Genomic DNA, 20,934 nt, shown 5'->3' with positions numbered 1-20,934 from the left:
TCTTTATTATGAATGTGTTACAAGTGCTGATGCCTTATTAAGAATGGTCACGTAACTGTTCTATAGAGTTATTTCAACTTTTCTCCTCAATACTCTTTGACTGCATGTTCATATTACTTCAGAGTGAAAACTGTCCTAGAACTTGGTAACACAGATTTTGTTTAACTCTTATTTTGTACGATTTTTGTCCGCAAATCATGTCTGTACAGCATACATTCATACCAAAAAGGTTTATTGTTGTGATATTACAAATTAGAAAAAAAATCAAATTCATTTATGAGTATAACATAAAATTCAGAATTCAATATTAGCTTTCACACTTTGCCTTAAATCTCCTTGAAATTGGTTTTCCCTGTCACACTGAAAAATGTCATGATGTGAGATCAACTTATGAGAAAAATTGTCAATTAAGCATCTTTTGATATCCCCTTTTGTTACCTTTTGGCAAAACTGTATACCATGCATTGTTATCAAATAACTTCTTAACTAAATTGTCCTGAGTTTCAAGTTTGTTGTTTAAGACTATATTTAGCCATAGCAATAACTCCCTCATAAGTTTCATTTCCTCCAATGAAACCATTAGCGTGTACAAATATACATCCTGGTATCCCCGACTTGTCTGACAGCTCCTTGTCTCTTATACCTTGCCATTCTGCAGGTAGTGAAAGTCTGAAAAGAAAACGAACAGTTACAGACCCTTGACGTCTTCTTTAATAGAAAATTAACTAAGAGATAAGGAAAAGGCTTTACAAGTCATTTCACTCAAGACAAGCTATTTTCTCACATTTGAGGAACATGTCCTTAACAACTCATTTAGGAATAATAATTCAAAGACATTTTTTTTCAAACTTGGAAACATGTCTGGTTTATCTGAATGTAATTTACCCTAATTCCTACATAAAGTCAAAACCTGTAAAAACAATACAACTGGAAAACAATTGAAGTATAATCGATAAGGAAACATGTTCTTGGTAAGTACACAAATCATCCTTTGTGTCTGCCTTGATTTTTTTACCTTAAGCATGGAGAAAGATACTTTTTCTTTTTCTAACTGGAAATAAGATCCAATATTAAAATCAAAGGTACCCTGCAGATAGACAAATAGCTGCTATGCCGACTACCTGCCATGATTTGATGGTAGCCATAAAGGCAGCTGTATGTCCAGCTGCCGACTACCTGCCATGATTTGATGGTAGCCATAAAGGCGGCTGTATGTCCAGCTGCCGACTACCTGCCACGATTTGATGGTAGCCATAAAGGCGGCTGTATGTCCAGCTGCCGACTACCTGCCATGATTTGATGGTAGCCATAAAGGCGGCTGTATGTCCAGCTGCCGACTACCTGCCATGATCTGATGGTAGCCATAAAGGCGGCTGTATGTCCAGCTGTAGAATACCTGTGGTTAGAATGTAAACAAGACTTCCACATACATGCATGTCTCATGCCTCCACATCAGATAGTTTGATCAAGTCTTTCTATCAAACAAAAAACCAAATATTCCAACTGAAAGCATTCAGACAACATTGGTCAAATTTTTCCATTAGTCACAATAACAAGATATTCTAAGAAAATGCAAATAATTTGCCTAGAACTTAGGATTGTTTTTGCGAAAGATCCAATTCATTCCAGTACCCTATTCCAATATATTTCAATCTTCTCCCTATTCCGACATTTTTCAGTCCTTCATCAAGTTATTTTTTATATTAACTACAGCAATAAAATCACTCATCTGCCTCACTCTGCAACCTATTTCTTCATTACATTACATAATTCATGTGTCAATTGGAAATATCTACTGATAATCATGTGTGTAGCTTCAGCATAACTGAAACTATTACCTTGATGACAAGCCTTTGAAAAGAAATTCTAGGAAAAATGGTATTATGAAATCAGACTTGCATAAAAAGTCTTTTCAAGTTCTCAACTGTTTTTCCAAAACAAATCAACTAATACACTAATAACTGGAGGCACTGGTCTAATCAAAACATGTTCTAGTGCATTATTATTGTCTGCAACAGGTGCCTACTGCAGCTGAAGATATTTGCTAAATGCTATGGTCCTTAAAAGAAAAGAGGAGCAGTGGTCTAGCCGTTAAGGTGATGGCTGCTCAACTAGGAGGGTCGTGGGTTCGAGCCCCACTGGCGTAACGACAATGACTTCTAATATTACACGAGTACTGGTTTTTCCAGGAAGTTGACTTGAGAGTGGTTCAAATAAATTTGAAGCTTTCATCACAATCGAGCTATAATAAATTAGTATAAACTAAAAGAAAGTATAATCAAAACCCCATTGGAACCCTAATACACAGAGCTTGTAGATGAGAATCCTTGACTTTAAAGACAGACATGTGATTTCTAAGCCCTGCAAGGCATAAAATGTGTTTAATATTTCTACCAAGTTCAAAGTCTACATAAAGATACTTGTTAAAGTAATGGCTCAGACAGGAAAGTAAAATACCTACAACACTTTTGATAAAACCTGATCCTGAACATCAAGACACCAGAATGTTTTGGTAAATACTGCCTTTTAAAAGCAAAAAAAAATCATTTACTGTATAGAGTACCTATTTTCAAAGCTTCCAAGTATTTTGGGCACACACTGTATTCTCCATTTGCCAGAGGTGTCTGTATATAACACATATTTAATGGATGGGGAGACTTCCTGTTCATTTTCCAGAGTAAACAGATGATCCTTCCATGGGCAACCACCTTTGGCCAGACAAATAACTTCTCCACTGGGGTCAACCTAGTAAACATTTACCTAAGTGTTTAAGTGTTTAAATATCACAGAAACTAATACTATAATTCAAAGAAACGTGTTTCCTTGACTAAACAAGTTCCTACATCTGTGGTAGTCAAACTCTATATCTGAAATTACAGTCGAAATAGGTTTGCATTCTGTTTCCACCAGATACACTGCCCACCTTTATTTGTATACGAAATCTCATCTTTAAATGTGTTGTAGTCTTAATTGAGCTTTCGCTATTTTAACATATGTCAAAGTTTTGCACTGAAAAGTATATTTAATACATATCAAGATAAAGGACTTAATTATCAAACATGGAGAAAATGTGTAGGCAGCTGGGTAGCTTAGTAGGTAGAACAATGGAAAAATATTCTTACGCCCGGTTCGAGTCCAAGTCATGCTCACATTTTTCTCACTCTAAGAAACATGCCTAACTCTAATTTTACTTTTTGTAGAGATTATTTATCCTACATATTATATTAAATTTAATTCGAAAAATTCAGAACCAAAATTGTATAAATGTGAAAATTGTTGCTCATTTAATATTTGTTTACAAAGTTTTACAAGTCTAGTGGCCTTTCAGGATGTAAACACGTGTATTTTCAATCTTCAATCATAATGTTGTGAACAGGGAACCAGCAAATGGCATTACTTGATACCTTTAATCTGCTTCTCAAAGCCTCATCCACAACTTCTCTAGCCGGGAGCCAAGAATTCTTACAGTACAGGACTCTGTCAAGAAATACACGCCCAACCACTTCCATTGCTTTCATGAACTGTGCCTGAAAATCATTAAGTAGGACTTATACATACTGTATATTTGGAAATATTCACAAGGCATTAATTTTAGTTGCTACAATAATAGCATTATTAGATATTCCGCAAAAACTATTCCTTGCAAAAAAGCTTGGATTTTCCTTACTTTAAAGGGAAACAGTACAGCTTAAGCAAAGATTAAATCCAAGGTAATCATCCTTTTTCCAAATATTTGTGAAGTTTTGGCCACAAGAAAATATTTCATATTGCAGTACATTTGTATATTGTAGGCCTGAAAAAGCACAAATTCAGCATAACAATAATAACTTCTTAGAGATTTGCTTTTTTGTTGGGTTCAGAGTCACACCAATGTAATTTAGGTCATATGGCGACTATTCCAGCTTTAATAGTGGTGGCAGAGCCCAGGTGCCCCTCAAAGCATTCTTTCAAGCATGAGTGGGCACCTGGGTAGACCAATCAACTTCCTGCAAGCCAGCCCGATAGCTTCCTCATATGAAGAATTCTACACACAAAGCGTGGTTTCAAACTGGCATTTGCTATGGGCAAGTGATTCAAAGTCAGCAACCTTGACCACCAGGTCACAATGACCTCTCTACACTTACCGGTACTACCACTACATTTATTTCCTTCGAGTAGCAAAAATAACAATCAGCAACATCAGACTACACAAATACTATACCTTAGAAGATTTAGAGTCCTTCAACATCCCTTATGTAAAAAGTAAGAATGAGCCTACGAAAATCTAAGATACGCTTACACAGTAGTATTTTGGTATATCTCTGTTGTAAAAATTAAATGAATTTCTTCTTTCCTGTATAAGTATACAGTCAGATATTTTGTAACAAAAAGCACAATCTACCTGTTCATCAATGCCTGTCTCATTCCAAGAGGGATTCAAGTTTGAAACTTGAGAGCTCAGGTTGGTAGTAATTTTGTACCTGAATTAAAAACAGTGAATTAATGTAACAGAGTAGAAAGAGAAAAAAAAGAGATAAATAAGAAATATACTGTTTTAAAACTGATAAATGTAACATTAAATAATTTTAGCTAGCCACTATATAATACAAAGACATGTATATTCCTCATAGATGATTATGTAATGTGAAGGTAAATTTGAGTTTACAACTAGAATCACTAAATCCTAAATTTCACCCTGCTCCATACTACGTATGTGTCATATTATCACTATCAGATAAATATTACTACATTCCAATCGCCTGCTGAAAATTATTTGTTGCAACTAATTATTTTCCCCTTTTTAGCGAAAATTCAAAGTTAAGATTTCATTTCGCTTTAAGACTTTATTATTAAACATTTTTTTCAAAATTCATAGCATGTTGATAATTTTGCTTTTGTGAGTAACCTATCCTTTAAATATCATCTGCAATAGATATATTTTCAAAACTAGATGCCGACGGGTAACATGTCAAGCCCGCCTGCTGTCAAAAGGATTGGGAGTTGCATGCAACACTGTCTCATTGCGGCAAACATTTATGCCAAATAAAAACAAGATTGCTTTATGCATGGCAAAGTTACAGCCTGATCAAGTTCTAAAATGACCTTTGACCTGAAGTGTGACCTTGACCTTTGAGACAGGGACCCAAGGTTTGTGCATGACATTCCGTCTCATAGAGGTGAACATTTATGCCGAAGAAATAAAAAAGATTGCTCCATACGTATTAATGTTATGGCCTGGACAAGCTCTAAAATGACCTTTGACCCCTAACTGTGACCTTGACCTTTGAGATAGGAGCCTGGGGTTTGCACAAGACACTCTGTCTCATTGAGTTAAACATTCATGCCAAATATAAACTAGAGCTATCACTAAAGGTGATGAATGTACCCCCCGCATGCACTGACACAGTACATTGCAATTTGACGCACACAAGATTGCATAATTATGTGGACTGTATGTATATAGACTGTATGTATACAGTATAGTAACAAAAAACAAAGTCCCATAACTATGCAGAATATTTATCTAAAAGAATGTAACATGCACCATGCACAACTAGGGTTGGTACTGATCACTTGTGTGAAGTTTCATTAAATTTTGTGTAAGGGTTTGGTAGATTAGGCATGCACAAGATTGCATATGCAGACAGTATGTACATAGTATGTTAACAAGAAACAAAGTCCCATAACTCTGCAATTTTTGTCGCTGAAAGAACCTAACATGCCCCATGCACAACTACTGTTGTTACTGATCACTTGTGTGAAGTTTCATTAAATTGTGTCAAGGGGATGAGGAGAGATGGTGCGCACAAGATTGTGTCTATGTATATAGTATAGTAACAAAAAAACAAAGTCCCATAACTCTGCAAGTTTTTTTTCTGAAAGAACCTAACATGCCCCATGCACAACTACTGTTGTTACTGATCACTTGTGTGAAGTTTCATTAAATTGTGTCAAGGGGATGAGGAGAGATAGTGTGCACAAGATTGTGTCTATGTATATAGTATAGTAACAAAAAAAAACAAAGTCCCATAACTCTGCAAAATTTTTTTCTAAAAGAATCTAACATGCCCCATGCACAACTACTGTTGGTACTGATCACTTGTGTGAAGTTTCATTAAATTGTGTCAAGGGGATGAGGAGAGATGGTGCACACAAGATTGTGTCTATGTATATAGTATAGTAACAAAAAAACAAAGTCCCATAACTCTGCAAATTTTTTTTCTAAAAGAACCTAACATGCCCCATGCACAACTACTGTTGGTACTGATCACTTGTGTGAAGTTTCATTAAATTCTGTCAAAGGGATAAGGAGAGATGGTGTGCACAAGATTGCGTCTACGGACAGACGGCCAGACGGACAGACAGACTGACGGACAGACAGACAGACAACCTGAAACCAGTATACACACCCTAACAACTTTGTTGTCGGGGGGTACAACAAGATTCCTCAATGCATGTCTAAGTTATGGGCCGGACAATATCTGACATGACCTCTGACCTCCAACTGTGACCTTGACCTTTGAGATAGGAACCTGGGGTTTGCGCATGACACTCCGTCTCGCTGAGATTAACATTCATGCCAAATATAAACAAGATTGCTCCAAGCAGGTCAATGTTATGATTCAGACAAACAAATCCGGACGCACGCACATACAACGGCTGAAAATCCGCTAATTTCAATTTTAAAGGATAATCTTTTAACATGCCAATAGAATATACACTTCTTATTTGTCAGCATAGAAATTAAAATAGTTTGTTTCTTACTCAGGGGTTTCTTTAATTTCTGAAGTAGAAGATGGAAGTTGCAAAGTAAAAATGACTGAAGGTACATCCTTTCACTTAGAACTAGAACTGTCACAGGAGTGACTCATACCCCCACCATACGGTCTTGTCACAGAAGAATGGCAACCATAAGAAATCTTAAAAATACTTTGGAGTACTTCATCCTGGGCTTCCACATATAAGTAATACTAGTATAATACTAGCATAGTAATACAAGTAAATATATTAAATCTCTAATATTAGAGATACACTAAAAGTGAATACAAAAAAGTGTCTTACCGACCCATGTTACCACAGAAAAATGTATTTACTTTTTACATAGGACTTATAACAAAAAAGTTAGAAAAATACCTAAAATATTGAAAATCTAAAAATAGGATTTCTAAAAATAGAGTAATTCCTGGAATTTAAGGGGAAGAAACTCAGTACAAAAGTTAAAAAAGGTTACTTCCCTTTTGGCTCTAAGCCAATCAGAATGAGATATAGTGAAAATACATCAAAATTAACCTTAAATTCTAGGTAAAAGGGGACACAATTCAAGAAAAATTAGTGTCAGAGTTATGCACCTTGTGTCATATGATGTGGGTGATGAGGTGGAACATCTATTTTAAGTCTGAATCAAATCCATTCAGTAGTAACTGAGATATAGTGAAAATACATCAAAATTAACCTTAAATTCTAAGTAAAAAGGGCATAATTCATGAAAAATTGGTGTCAGAGTTATGCACCTTGTGTCACATGATGTGGGTGATGAGGTGGAACATTTATTTTAAGTTTGAATCAAATCCTTTTTGTAATAATTGAGATATAGTGAAAATACATCAAAATCAACCTTAAATTTAAAGTAAAAGGGGACATAATTCATAAAAAAATTATGTCAGAGTTAAGCACCTTATGTCACATCATCTGGGTGATGAGGTGGAACAACTGTTTTAAGTTTTAATCAAATCCATTTAGTAATAACTGAGATATAGTGAAAATACAACAAAATTAACCTTAAATTCTAAGTAAAAGGGGACATAATTCATGAAAACTTGGTGTCAGAGTTATGTACCTTGTGTCACATGATGTGGGCATATGATGTGGGTGATGAGGTGGAACATCTATTTTAAGTTTGAATCAAATACATTCAGTAGTAACTGAGATATAGTGAAAATACATCAAAATCAACCTTAAATTCTAAGTAAAAAGGGGCATAATTCATAAAAAAATGGTGTCAGAGTTATGCACCTTGTGTCACATGATGTGGGTGATGAGGTGGAACATCTATTTCAAGTTTGAATCAAATCCATTTAGTAACAACTGAGATATAGTGAAAATACAACAAAATTAACCTTAAATTCTAAGTAAAAGGGGACATAATTCATGAAAACTTGGTGTCAAGAGTTATGCACCTTGTGTCACATGATGTGGGTGATAAGGTGGAAAATGTATTTTAAGTTTGAATCAAATCCATTTGGTAATAACTGAGATAATAGATTTCGGGACGCGACGGGACTGGACGGGACGCGACGAAACTGACTCCTATATACCCCACTCAAACATGTTTGGTGGGGGTATAACTACATTTTCTAGTTAAATTGTACAGGAAAAGTAGTCATGACCTCAGACCACTGTAGCAGGGGAAGGCTACACCTCCTTTTTTATAATCTAGTACGTAAAGACAATTAAGGGATGTATCTGGAGCTACAATATTACCTATATCTGTTTGGCTAAAAAATGAAGACACAACAAATTATTTTTCAGCAAGCTGAATGTACAAAAGAATAAACTGTAATACCTGGGAGTTCCATCATACTGGTTCACACCATTATCAATTCCATCTACTTCCTCTATAAAGTTCTCATACACCTGATCAAACACAACCTCTGTGATTGGGTCATCGACTTTCACTTCCAGTATCTGTGATATAACATTGCGTCCGAAGTGTAAGTACACTAGTCCAGCACTACTCAGTTTTGTCACCCACTTCTTCCCTGGACAAAGGCTTGACATAGTGTCAGTGAAACTCCTGCAGATGAATTGTATGTTTATCTCAGAAACAACAGAAACAACATTACCGGTACTCATAAAAAATAGTTCTATTGGTGACAGCCATATTTCACTATGATAATAAACGGCACATGCTGTCTTTGTCAAAACTGTTGCCTGCAAGTGACACTAAAAATTTTAAGTAAGCTGGATGAGCAAAAGCTGGTCTTTCTAGTATGTAAAATTGCCCATACTTAACTCTTACCCTGCTAAATTTCTATAATGAACTTGTTCATCTTTCAGATTGGACAGTACCATTAACTGTAAAAAGGGGTTCTTATCAAAAAGATACTGACTAAATGGAGAACAGTGCAGATCTTGATCAGACTGCATGCAGAACATAATCTGCACTGGTCTCAAAGGCAGAATCAATCATGTCCAGTATGGTAAGAGTTAAAAATCTTGTAAGAGTAATGATGAATAAAATAAAACTATACAGAAGCAGCAGTCTTTAATAGGCAAAAAGAATATTGTAAAATTCATACCTTCCTCAAAATATGAAACCCTCTAAATGTAGCTTATACTGGTCCCACATTTTCCTATTGCCATAAATGAATGTAGGATAAAATGCTTGTAGTCAGACCAATTTTTGCTCAATTTGACTAAGCAGGACAAACTCTCCCCTGACTTTGCTACAAACTTTAAAATTAAAAACTATTTATATCAAATTGAAAACTAACAATAAAATGTTTGAAAAATACAAATGAAATTGGGTGATGTTTGCCATAGTCAAATTGAGCAGAAAAGATTTCGTCCAGAGAGTGATTGTTCATTTTCCATTGGAAGTCTCTACGTATAACCCACCCAAACAGAAAACCCCTCTGACCTGACTCCTCTTCTGAAAAGTTGATGAAAAGACAAGTGTACAAAGATGTATGGGGTTTAAAATTTACAAATTACCCAATTTTAAAGCAAGTTTTTATACCTTTGATGATGGTCATATCTGTGTTTCTCTGGATTGAAAACACCTCCCACATCAACAACTATATCACATGTATCTAGTACTGTCTGGTCCCGGGTTCTGCAAAAATTCATCCAACAAGTAATGTTAAGCGTACAAAACATTAAAGACATATAATTATGAATACAGGTATACTGGTGTTCCAAGCAGGACATCAGAAAGGATTAAAACCTTAATTTTTATAAACACAACAAATATGGTTACCCTTAAAAGTACAGTCATGGCAAAAGAGTTTTGAATACTTGTCTGACATTCGGCAACACAACCCAAGATAACCCTTCTGGCTGAATAGAAAATCGTCTCACCGAAACATGTTTTGTTATAATGTTTTGCTGGAAGTAATGAAAAACAAGAGTTGTCCGTAAGACAGCGCGCTCGACTTTTCTCAGTGCTTGACTCTGAATTTGAGCTTTGCCAGTAAAAACAAAAATCCAAGTTAAAAAGGGGCATAACTCTGTTAAAATTCAAATTATAGTTATGAGAATTGTGTCTCCTGGTGTAGACTTTGATAGTAAATAACTATTTTGAGTTTCAAGTCAAAAGCTTTAATAGTAACAGAGATATCTGACTTTATCAAAAATTTTAACAAAAAAATCTAAGTTAAAAGGGGCATAATTCTGTCAAAATTCAATCAGAGTTACAGGGATTGTTTCTCCTGGTGTAGACTTTGATAGTAAATGAGTACTTTAAGTTTCAAGTCAAAAGCTTTAATAGTAACAGAGATATTTGACTTTATCAAAAATTTTAACTAAATTTCTAAGTTAAAAAGGGGCATAATTCTGTCAAAATTCAATTCAGTGTTATGGGGATTGTTTCTCCTGGTGTAGACTTTGATAGTAAATAAGTATTTTAAGTTTCAAGTCAATAGCTTTGATAGTAACAGAGATATTTGACTTTATCAAAAACTTTAACCAAAAATTCTAAGTTAAAAAGGGTATAGACTTTGATAGTAAATAACTATTTTAAGTTTCAAGTCAATAGCTTTGATAGTAACTGAGATATTTGACTTTATCAAAAACTTTAACCAACGGCGACGCTGATGCCGGGGCGAGTGCAACAGCTCTACATTTTCTTCGAAAAGTTGAGCTAATAAACGTGTAACATTTCCACGGGAGTGAAAACTGACCCTCTCTGTACCATATCGGACATACAGCCTGACTCCCTGACCCTTCATGTCGGATCTAGGCATTTTTATCGGACAGGGCCCACTGTCAGACGGGATTTCGCTGTGACTAAAGGTATTATTGTTTCCCCTTCAAGACTAGGTATTTATTTCCTGTTGAAACATTTCCATTTAACAATCATTTAAGACATAAAAGGAGTCTGTGCCTCCAGAATGTTGTTGAACTTTTCCAGCCTAAACAGCAACATATTAATTTGTATCATCAATTTGATTTGAAAGTTGCAACACTGAAGTGAATATGATTCTTCTTTAAGCATTAGAACCACACACATATAAAACAGCACTGCCTTCATATTTGTGATGAAATATTTCAGGTAGGTACAATTTTGTGGGTAGGTAGAGGAAGAAGAAACAAGAATTTTTTCATTTTATTTCCAATTAAACTTTCACTGCAGGAAAGTTAAAAACTGCCTTTCATCTTTTTAAAAGATCAGACTTCAACTAGACTTTCTAGCTAAGCAGGGATTTCTTCATACTGCAGTTCCAAAAATCTGGCATCCATTCCCCCAAAATAAATCTAGCGTCTGTGTTACAGTGAATACCTAACAAAAGGGTTTAAACTTTAGCCAGCTGGCAGCAAGTGATTCTGCCTTTGCATCCAGTGCAGACCAAGATCAGCCTGCACAAACATGCAGGCTGATCACGATCTGGACTGGTCGCTGTTCAGTCAGTAAATTTTCAGAGAACACCCCTTCAGATAATAAATGATACAACCCATACTGAGAGAGACAAGTCCATTTTAGAAATTCAGCAGGGTAATGGTTAATCAGTATCATGTTCAGCTTTCTTTTTTTTTGATAACCTACATAAAGCAATTCCAAATAAAAATCTGCTGGAAATTGTATGACTAATAATACAAACTCAAGTTATATAACTGAATAACTTACCTGACAATTTCAGCATTTTTATACTGCGGAAGTTGCTTCAGCATGAAGCATGCTAGTACCTCGTCACAGTGAAAGTGACCATTGTGTGTACCAATCTTCACGCACTTGTTATCTCCTGACATACTATATACTGTTCTCCAAAAACCAACAAAACCAGATATTTGTTCTTGACTTATATACCTGAAAGATAAAGTGAGAGTGAGATTTAAAGAATATTGTCTTAGACTTTTTTTAAAGGGATATTGCAACTAGCAAGTAAATTTCATTTTACTTCTATCTAAAAGAAGATATATTGACATTTTCCCACTGTATAGTAGATTAATATCAAGAGGAAATAATCTAGGATCTGTCAAATATTCATAAATTTCAGTTTGTGTCAGACTGTGTGTTACTTTCTTATCACTAGAGATCTATAGGGATGTAACCTTTTGTTACTTATGTTAACTTACTAACAACATGAAATCTCATCATGCCCATGATCTGTCAAAAAATCTTAATTTTAATTTATGACTGTTTGTTCCTTTCTTGTTACTATAGTTATATAGGGATGTTACATTTCATCAATGAAAACTCAGAATTTCTTAAAAAGTCATAAATTTTAGTCTGTGACTATGTGTTACTGTCTTGTTACTATATTTATACATGTACAGGGATATTACCTTTTGATACTAAGTAAATTAAATCTGTGGGTCAGAAAAAAAATATATAAAAGTTTAAGTTTGTAACTTTGTTACTAGGTTTTATACAGATGTTACCCTTTGCTAGTAAGAAAGTGAGATCTGAGTGCATATCAAAAGTTTTTTTAAAAAAAATCTAAAAAATTACAAGGGTTTTTAACAGTTTTAAAAATCAGACTTTATGTTACTAGAACAATGAAGGCTTGTTACTGGTAACAAAAATGGAGATGGCTGTAAAAAACTCAGAAACTTTCCATATATATGATATTTTGTTTGTGAAACTAAGCAAATTGTAAGGAAATAGATGCAATTTGTGAATGAATGCAAAATGAAAAATGTTTGTTTTCTTCTGTGATGATCACTACCAAATCAGATAATTTTATAAGCCTATTCTGAACTAGTCACAAATACTTGAAATTTAAAGATTCTTTATCTTTCTGCCTATCCTCACGCCCTTTCTCAAAGCATCATGATATCTTTTACCCTAGTAACTGTGTTCTAGAATGTACTTTAAGCATTCTTTTAAAAAAGCCCTGCATACTTCCATGCTAGATAAAAATCAGTAGTGCAAGACTTTTAATATGCAAAAAGAGGACATAGAAAGAACGCAAAGTTAATTTAGGCGGAGGTATGCTAGTTCCTTTAAAATATAGCTTTTTCTTAGTCTTTACTTTGCTTATGCTTTTTTAAAACTTTTATATGTCTTCCATTTTTCATAAAAGGGAAGGTGCTCATAAGGCCGTTATTCCCTTAACTGGGTAACTTTTATTCCTAAAACTTACACCACTGTAACTACCAATTTTGGTAAATTTTCGTTTCATCGGCTGAAAATCTAGTAATCTCTTCAAGACAATTAAAATAATACTTTGGTATGTATTCATGTAACATTTTGCTTGCAGATTAAGTATTGATATCTTAAAGACGTATCTGTGGGTTTTTATATAGGCAAAGAAGGAAAATTTTAACTAGCGGAGAGAATTTTCTTAAATTTTGCATGACCATAGAGCATCATATTAGAAACAAATTTATTGCAAAAAAAATCTGGGGGTCCCGGTGCTACTTTTTGAGTTATCTGCCCCTGAATGCGAGTTTTTTTGCTCTTTTAGGTCATTTTCAAGGGCAGATAATTCAATGTAATGGTTAGTTACACTTTATTTGATTTCCAATTAGTGTTTGTTACTTTATTTCCAGCAACTGTACAAAAATTGCAGAAATTCTATGAGACGGATTTTATTCTATAGTCGCTTATGCAAACAAATAGAAAATTTCTTCAAATTATGCCCCTTTTTTCAAGAACAAGAGGGCCATGATGGTCCTATATCGCTCACCTGAGTACCATTGCTCTTAATGATAAGATAAGGTTTGACATAGATCACATAGGCATACACTTTAAATATCATCAGGATAAATATTTTCTTGCAAGTCCCTTTTGATCTATGGGTCACGTACTAGTCAGGGCCAATCTCCATACTAAGTTTGAGGGTCCTAGGCTCAAATGCTGCATTTTTGTACTAAAATGACTATTCCTTACCCTGGAAGACTTAAGTAACATTTAAAACCAGTCTCATTAGATGCTGCTGAGGTATATTCATTTACATAAAATAAAGGGAGGTAATTTGTCATAAATTCAGTCAAAAGTTATCTACCTTGATTATCTGAGTCCATCTGATGGCATAAATGACATTTCAAATCAGTATCTTCATTGGTTACTGAGATACACCCATATTAATTTGAAACAAAGGGAGGTAATTTGACATAAAATCAGTCCATAGTTATCTACTCTGATTGTCTCAGTCCAAGTAATGACAATAATGAAATTTCAAATGAGTCCTATAAATACTTACTGAGATAAATCCATTTTTATTAAAATCAGGGGAGGTAATCATGCATTGGTATATGCATGTAGAAGATACAGAGTACAAGCCTTTACAAAAATATATTAGAAAAGTAAGTAAAAGTAGAAATTTCTTACCATAGAAGACATAAATAACGTTTCAAACCAATCTCATCAGAAGCTGCTAGGTATATTCATTTACATAAAAAATAAAGGGAGGTAATTTGTCATAAATTCAGTCAATACGTATCTTCACTGATTGTCCAAGTCCATCTGATGGCATAAATGAAATTTCAGATCAGTATCTTCATTAGTTATGGAGACATGCACATTTTAATTTGAAATAAAGGGAGGTAATTTGACATAAAATCAGTCCATAGTTATCTACCCTGAGTCCCACTAATGACAATAATGAAATTTCAAATGATTCCTGTAAGTACTTACTGATATAAATCCATTTTGATTAAAATCACTGATTAATAAGGGGAGGTAATCATATATAAAATAACTCCAGAACTTATGATTGGATCTGACAGATTCATCATGGAATCCAAGAGTTATTGTTGTTGAAGATATTTTGCAAGTTTGTATCAAATCAAACCATAAATGAAGTCTCTATATGGCTGCAAAAGCCAAAATAGCAAATTTTGGACCTTTAAGGGGCCATAACTCTGGAACTCATGATGAGATCTGGCCAGTTTTCGAAAGGAACCGAGATATTATGCCTATACAAGTTGTCTGCAAGTTTGATTACAGTTGATTGCAAAATGTGGTCTCTATCATGTTCACAAGCCAAAAATAGTAATTTTGGCCCTTTAAGGGGTCATAACTCTGGAACCCATAATGGGATCTGGCCAGTTTTCTAAAGGAACCGAGATATTATGCCAATACAAGTTGTGTGCAAGTTTGATTAAAATTGATTGCAAACTGTGGTCTCTATCGTGTTCACAAGAAATTGTGAACAGACGGACGATGGACCGACGAAGGGCGATCACAAAAGCTCACCTGTCACATAGTGACAGGTGAGCTAAAAATGCAGTATGTTTAATCACTGAAACACAGCAAAAATTCTGTTTGATAGAATGGTTAAAAACTTTGCATAATGACTGGAAATGCAGTATGTTTAATCACTGAAACATATAAAATCTACTATTTTTGGCTTGTGGAGCTGCATTCAATAAACGCTTGATGCCCCCGGTGGCATCCTTGTCGATACAAAGCAACCTAAGTCCAAAACCAGGTCAAGGTCAAACTGAGGTCAGGTGGTCTGAAGATGAGGAATGGTCACAGGTTACATCTGTATTAGTATCAATTCATTCTTGTAAGCAGTATTGATGCTAGACGAAACGGTCCCATTTGGTTAACAAAGAGACGGCCCATATAAAGCAACCCAAGTCCAAAATGAGGTCAAGGTCAAACTGAGGTCAGGTGATGTCTGAAGATGAGGAATGGTCACAGGTTACATCTGTATTAGTATCAATTCATTCTTGTAAGCGGTATTGATGCTAGACGAAACGGTCCCATTTGGTTAACCAAGAGATGGCCCATGTAAAGCAACCTAAGTCCAAAATGAGGTCAAGGTCAAACTGAGGTCCGGTGATGTCTGAAGATGAGGAATGGTCACAGGTTAAATCTGCGTTAGTATCAAGTCATTCTAGTAAGGGGTATTGATGCTAGACGAAACGGTCCCATTTGGTTAACCTCGTACGGATGGACGGATGGACAGGACAATCACTATATGCCTCCCGCATCAGTAGATGCCGGGGGCATAAAAATAATGTGAAATGAAATAAGGTATCTGTATGCTAGATTTTGAGTTATCTGCCCTTGAAAATGACCTAAAAGAGCAAAAATCTCGCATTCAGGTGTAGATACCAGGACCCCCCCCGTTTTTTTTCATAAATTTGTTTCTATTAAATATGATGCTCTATGATCATGCAAAGTTTAAGAAAATTCTCTCCGCTAGATAAAATTTTCCTTTATAGGTTCTGAAACTCAAGAGTCATTGACTCTACAGTCTAAATTTTCAAGGGTCAAAATCAGATTTTCAAGATTTAAGATCCGTTTTTCAGGGGTCAAGCTATACCGTCATAAATGCAACTTCCACAGACTTTATCTAATACATTAGTCTCCATGCAAGTCTACAAGAAAACAAAACATGTAAATATATTTAGTGTACTTTCATGAATAAAAAATCAAATAGTTTTCTTTGAGCCATAGTGTCACAAAATATTCAAGAAAAGTTCGTAAAAGCACATAATTATACAACATAAATCAAGTCTGAACATTTTCGAGAACTTAATAAAAGTGAATCTAATTTTTGCGTTGGGATAATAATGGTACGAAAATGTGCTTAAAATAACAATCAAATACGAGTAAATGTATTGAAATCGGAAAAAATGGAAAGATCAGAGGCGTTGTCTAGTTGATTTCTCCTTACAGTGAAACACCGCTCGCTCGAGCATCGATGACTCGAGCACCCGGGCTCGCTCGAGCAATTCATGTGGTCCCGGCCGATTTCCTTCTATTTTCTATGTGAAATTACCATGGCTGGGTCAAGCATCGATAACTCGATCACTCGAGCATGACACCTGGTCCCTGTGTATTAATTTACTCTTTGTTGCTTATGGCAAACTCGAGCAGAGGTGTCAAATTTTTCACACCTTCGGGTAGAGTCGTAAAATTTCGAGCGTGAGATTGCTGGTCTATTCCCAATTCTTAAATGTATATTGTCGGTAATTTGCCAACTGAGTACATAGATAAGTGGAGAAATTGCAAATGTCTTTATTATTACTTTTTCTGCGGTCGAGGAGATAATTATGAGGTCTTAATATTTTAAACATTTTTGCACGCAATGGAATAGATGCTTTTCATAAAGTACATTTTGGATCTTAATTTGAACTAAATGCAATTGATTACGATAATAAATAAACAACATGAATAAATTTTGATGATACATGGCAAAATTTAATTGATCAAAATAGTTTCAATTATTATTTTTGGGAGTCGAGAGTAGTTTATGATTACGTTCACATTTTCCTCTCAAATGGTTCGTGCATGCAATTGTAAAGAAACTCAATAGTTTTTTAGTAATTGTGGTCAATAATTTGGGATCGTCAATTTGGAGAATCGAGAATTGCGAATTTGCATTACAGTGTTTCAATACTATCAAACCAAAAACACATGAATTATTGTCTTACTTTTCTGCACAGTACCATTGTTACATATGTACAAACACGTATAATATGGTGAACGTTCACGAGTGTGTTATGAATACTTTACACATTTCTCTCCTAATGGTCTCGATACAATTGGTAAACACCAACTCATTTTCTTTGTATGTTGGTCAATGTTTGGAGGATGCCCAAACCATGTAACTCGGCAATGTGGTGTCCATCTTGCGATCAGTCGACGGTTGTTTCACTGTATTATGAACCAACGAACTCGTTCATTAATTTCTTTATTTAGTTGTACCCCCTTCTGTTACCAATGTACAAACACATAATGGCGATTTTCTACGCATTGTTTATCTTAACTACATTCATCAAATGACGCACATTACTGCACTAAATGCAAACTGTGAGGTGACCACATGTCAGTCTGCATGTGGCATGACTCACATGTGTCAGTAGCTAATTAATATACGAAGCTCCGCCTACTGCCATACTTCCGTTTGTGGCAGCGAACAAAATTGAATTTCACCGGGATTTTGATTGTCAAGGGGTACACTTTCGATCTCATGATGCATGCATCATCATTTCTGCGGGTCAAGCCGACCCACAGAGCATTTTTTGTACTTTTTCTCGATTTTAGCGGGTCATAACCCGGAACCTCAGGTCTACCGAACGCCCTGTTACTTATTCATTAAGAAATTGACAACTGGACGGCTAGACTCTTCTTGGAATAAACACTGTTTATTTGTTTGCCAGAAGAAATGTCATCTGCTAATGTTGTATTGTTATATTGTATTTGGCTTAAAGAAACGTTTTTTTTATCTAATAATGTGGTAAAAGAAGCATAAATTTCTTACTTATAATCTAACACGGTTTAAGTTTTTCTTCTACTTTTTGAAAGTTTTTCCGCAATTACAGTGATTTAGGGTGTAGAGGATAGGTTGATAAATTTTGCATTTAGACTTGAATTATCGTATAAATCATATCATCCTTTTACTGGCATGCAAACAGACATTCTTACTTACATTTTAAATGTTTGCTTGTTGTGTTATTTTTCATATGTCATCAAATGAAAATCGAGGCTATCCTTTACTGACTAAATCAGTGTGTATGTAAAAACATCAGTGAATGAAAAGTATTTGATAGAAATCTAAAAAGCTGAATGTTTTTAAAAAGAGAATACAATCATTATTATTCTGATTTATAGAAAAAAAAATCTTGGGAAGTTTGTTTAGATGTGGATTCTAATAATGGAAAAAATGATCAAAGCTATCCTGTACACCCTAAGTCAGCGCATATGTAAACAATGGCATGGAGAAAAAAAACACATGAATTTCTATTAAAAGCTGAATGTTTCGAAAAGAATAGCGCTGTTTCTGTCTGATAAACTGAAAAACAAGAGCTGTCTGACAACAGCGCACTGGACTTTTCTCAGTGCTTAACTCTGAATTAGAGCTTTGCCAGGAAAAACTTTAACCAAAACATTCTATGTTGAAAAGGGGCATAGCTTTGTCAAAATCAAACCAGAGTTATGGGGATTGTTTCTCCTGGTTTTGACCTTGATAGTAAATAAATATTCCAAGTTTCAAGTCAAAAGCTTTGATAGTAACAGAGATATTTGACTTTATCAAAAACTTTAACCAAAAATCTTAAGTTAAAACTCTGTCAAAATTCAATCAGAGTTCGGGGATTGTTTCTCTTGGGCGTAGCACGATTTACGGTAAAGAAGATAATTCCTTACCTCGATTCTAGATACGAGTTACGTTTTTCTTACTTATTGAAATCCGGCAGATTACAAGTATTTAATGAGGCGATCAGATATTATAATGCATTAGACTTGTTATGTAAACATACTCTTTTATCATTAAAACATCTGAAATGACATTCGAAAGTTAGCTGTGTGTTATTTTCGCCCATCATATGCGAGGATTAGACTAAATAGTGATGTAAAAACTCATAATAAAAGTATTTGAATAAAATTTAAAAAGAATTTTTTGAGAACTCATTATTAGATATATATAATCTAAGTTTGTTTTGTGTTTGCAAAATTTCAAACAATGAACCAATATATATTAAAATGGCTATGGAAAAAAAAACTAAATTTATTAAAGGAATGTTGAAGTAGCGCTGTTTCTTTAGATTATACAACTCGAAAATAGGTGTGACGATACCCACGATTAATTAATCTTAGACTGCAGAAAAACAACCAAACATTTATTGTTGAAATAGTAGTTTACAATAACAATTATGGCATGTCTACTGTTTGACCTTGTATCGTAATCTACTATCTCATGTTGTCTAGGATATAACGGAATTCTTATCCTTTAACACAGGAATTACAGTTAACCTGTAAATTCCGTAGCGACTGTTCTCTTGGTGTAGACTTTGATACTATGATAGTAAATAACTATTTTAAGTTTCGAGTCAATTATCAATAGCTTTGATAGTAACAGAGATATTTGACTTTTTCAAAAACTTTAACCAACGGCGACACTGGGGTGAGTGCAATAGCTTCACCTTTTCTTCGAAAAGTAGAGCTAAAATATGACTGAAATCTAAATTTAATTTCTTTGAATTTGAATGCAGGAAAAATTAGTCAGCTATCTGCTTAGATCTATACATAGAGCTCTGAATTTGGCTACCCATATAGGGCCTCAGCCAAACGGCAGCATGTCAATACATGTGATCAGCTGTTTAGATGGCATAGAGGCTATGACTACTATCTGCTATGCCCCAAAGCACTTTATTTTACATTACTGGTATTGTACTGAAAATACAGACTTTTATTCAGTTCTTGATTGGAATATAAGTATCTGGAAATCTTTTATTCTAGAATATACGAAATATATTTATCAATAAAGTGGAATTTGAACGAAAACTAGATCTGTGTAGCCTGAATTAGTGGTGTTCAACCAATTATTTTACTGTCACGAAAACATGTGACATATCGTTTTCCCGTAACATGACAAAGTCGATATTAAAAAGTGGATTGCAAACTGTGAAACATATCAATCTAAAATACACATGTTTATATATATTTCAGAATAAAGATGTAAAGTCGCCTAAACCTTTCTAAAACAGTAAATTTAAAGTACCGCGACCGGCTAAATAAGCGGTGAAACATAAGAATTTTGATTTGTAAATACAATTACAAAATAGGTCGTAGGGAAACAACTAAATTTCCATAGGCCCACATTGTATTGTTTCCGGTCATGGGACTTTCCTAACATTTAAACTTTTGATGCCACCTACTCAGGTTGAAAGAACTACTGTATTCAAGAACTATTGAAAAACTGCAGGAAATATATATGTTGACCATCACTTTTGGGCACTTTTCTCTCTTTGAACTCGGTTACCCATAGTCCGGCAATGATTTTTTTTATTTTTCATTAAAATGCCCTACTGATAGAACATGCATATTTCTCA

The 20,934-nt window shown here is 34.6% G+C and overlaps 1 protein-coding gene across 1 annotated transcript; it reads right to left on the bottom strand.

Annotated features, from left to right (window-relative positions):
• Positions 1-352: 352 nt before the first annotated feature.
• LOC123536433 (MYG1 exonuclease-like) lies at positions 353-20,627 on the bottom strand. Its single transcript, XM_045319625.2, has 8 exons — positions 20,604-20,627; positions 11,825-12,004; positions 9,719-9,814; positions 8,543-8,773; positions 4,382-4,460; positions 3,405-3,527; positions 2,564-2,745; positions 353-669 (listed from the first exon to the last, which is right to left on the bottom strand). Exons 2-8 carry the CDS (start codon positions 11,944-11,946, stop codon positions 504-506), a joined length of 999 nt encoding a protein of 332 aa, XP_045175560.2. The 5' UTR covers positions 11,947-12,004; positions 20,604-20,627; the 3' UTR covers positions 353-503.
• Between the last annotated feature and the right edge of the window lie 307 nt (positions 20,628-20,934).

The sequence above is a fragment of the Mercenaria mercenaria genome, chromosome 17 (genome assembly GCF_021730395.1).
Source record: "Mercenaria mercenaria strain notata chromosome 17, MADL_Memer_1, whole genome shotgun sequence".
Lineage (NCBI taxonomy): Eukaryota > Metazoa > Mollusca > Bivalvia > Venerida > Veneridae > Mercenaria > Mercenaria mercenaria.
The sequence above is the reverse complement of the archived record's forward strand: the minus strand, read 5'-3'. Positions and strand labels throughout refer to the sequence as shown.

Excerpts from the sequence above, each read along its gene's own strand:
- LOC123536433 (XM_045319625.2), bottom strand. The coding sequence starts at position 11,946 with ATGTCAGGAGATAACAAGTGCGTGAAGATTGGTACACACAATGGTCAC. Across the intron at positions 9,815-11,824 it reads AAAAATGCTGAAATTGTCAG|AACCCGGGACCAGACAGTAC; the intron begins GTAAGTTATTCA and ends GAATTTTTGCAG. Across the intron at positions 2,746-3,404 it reads CTTTGAGAAGCAGATTAAAG|GTTGACCCCAGTGGAGAAGT; the intron begins GTATCAAGTAAT and ends AATGTTTACTAG.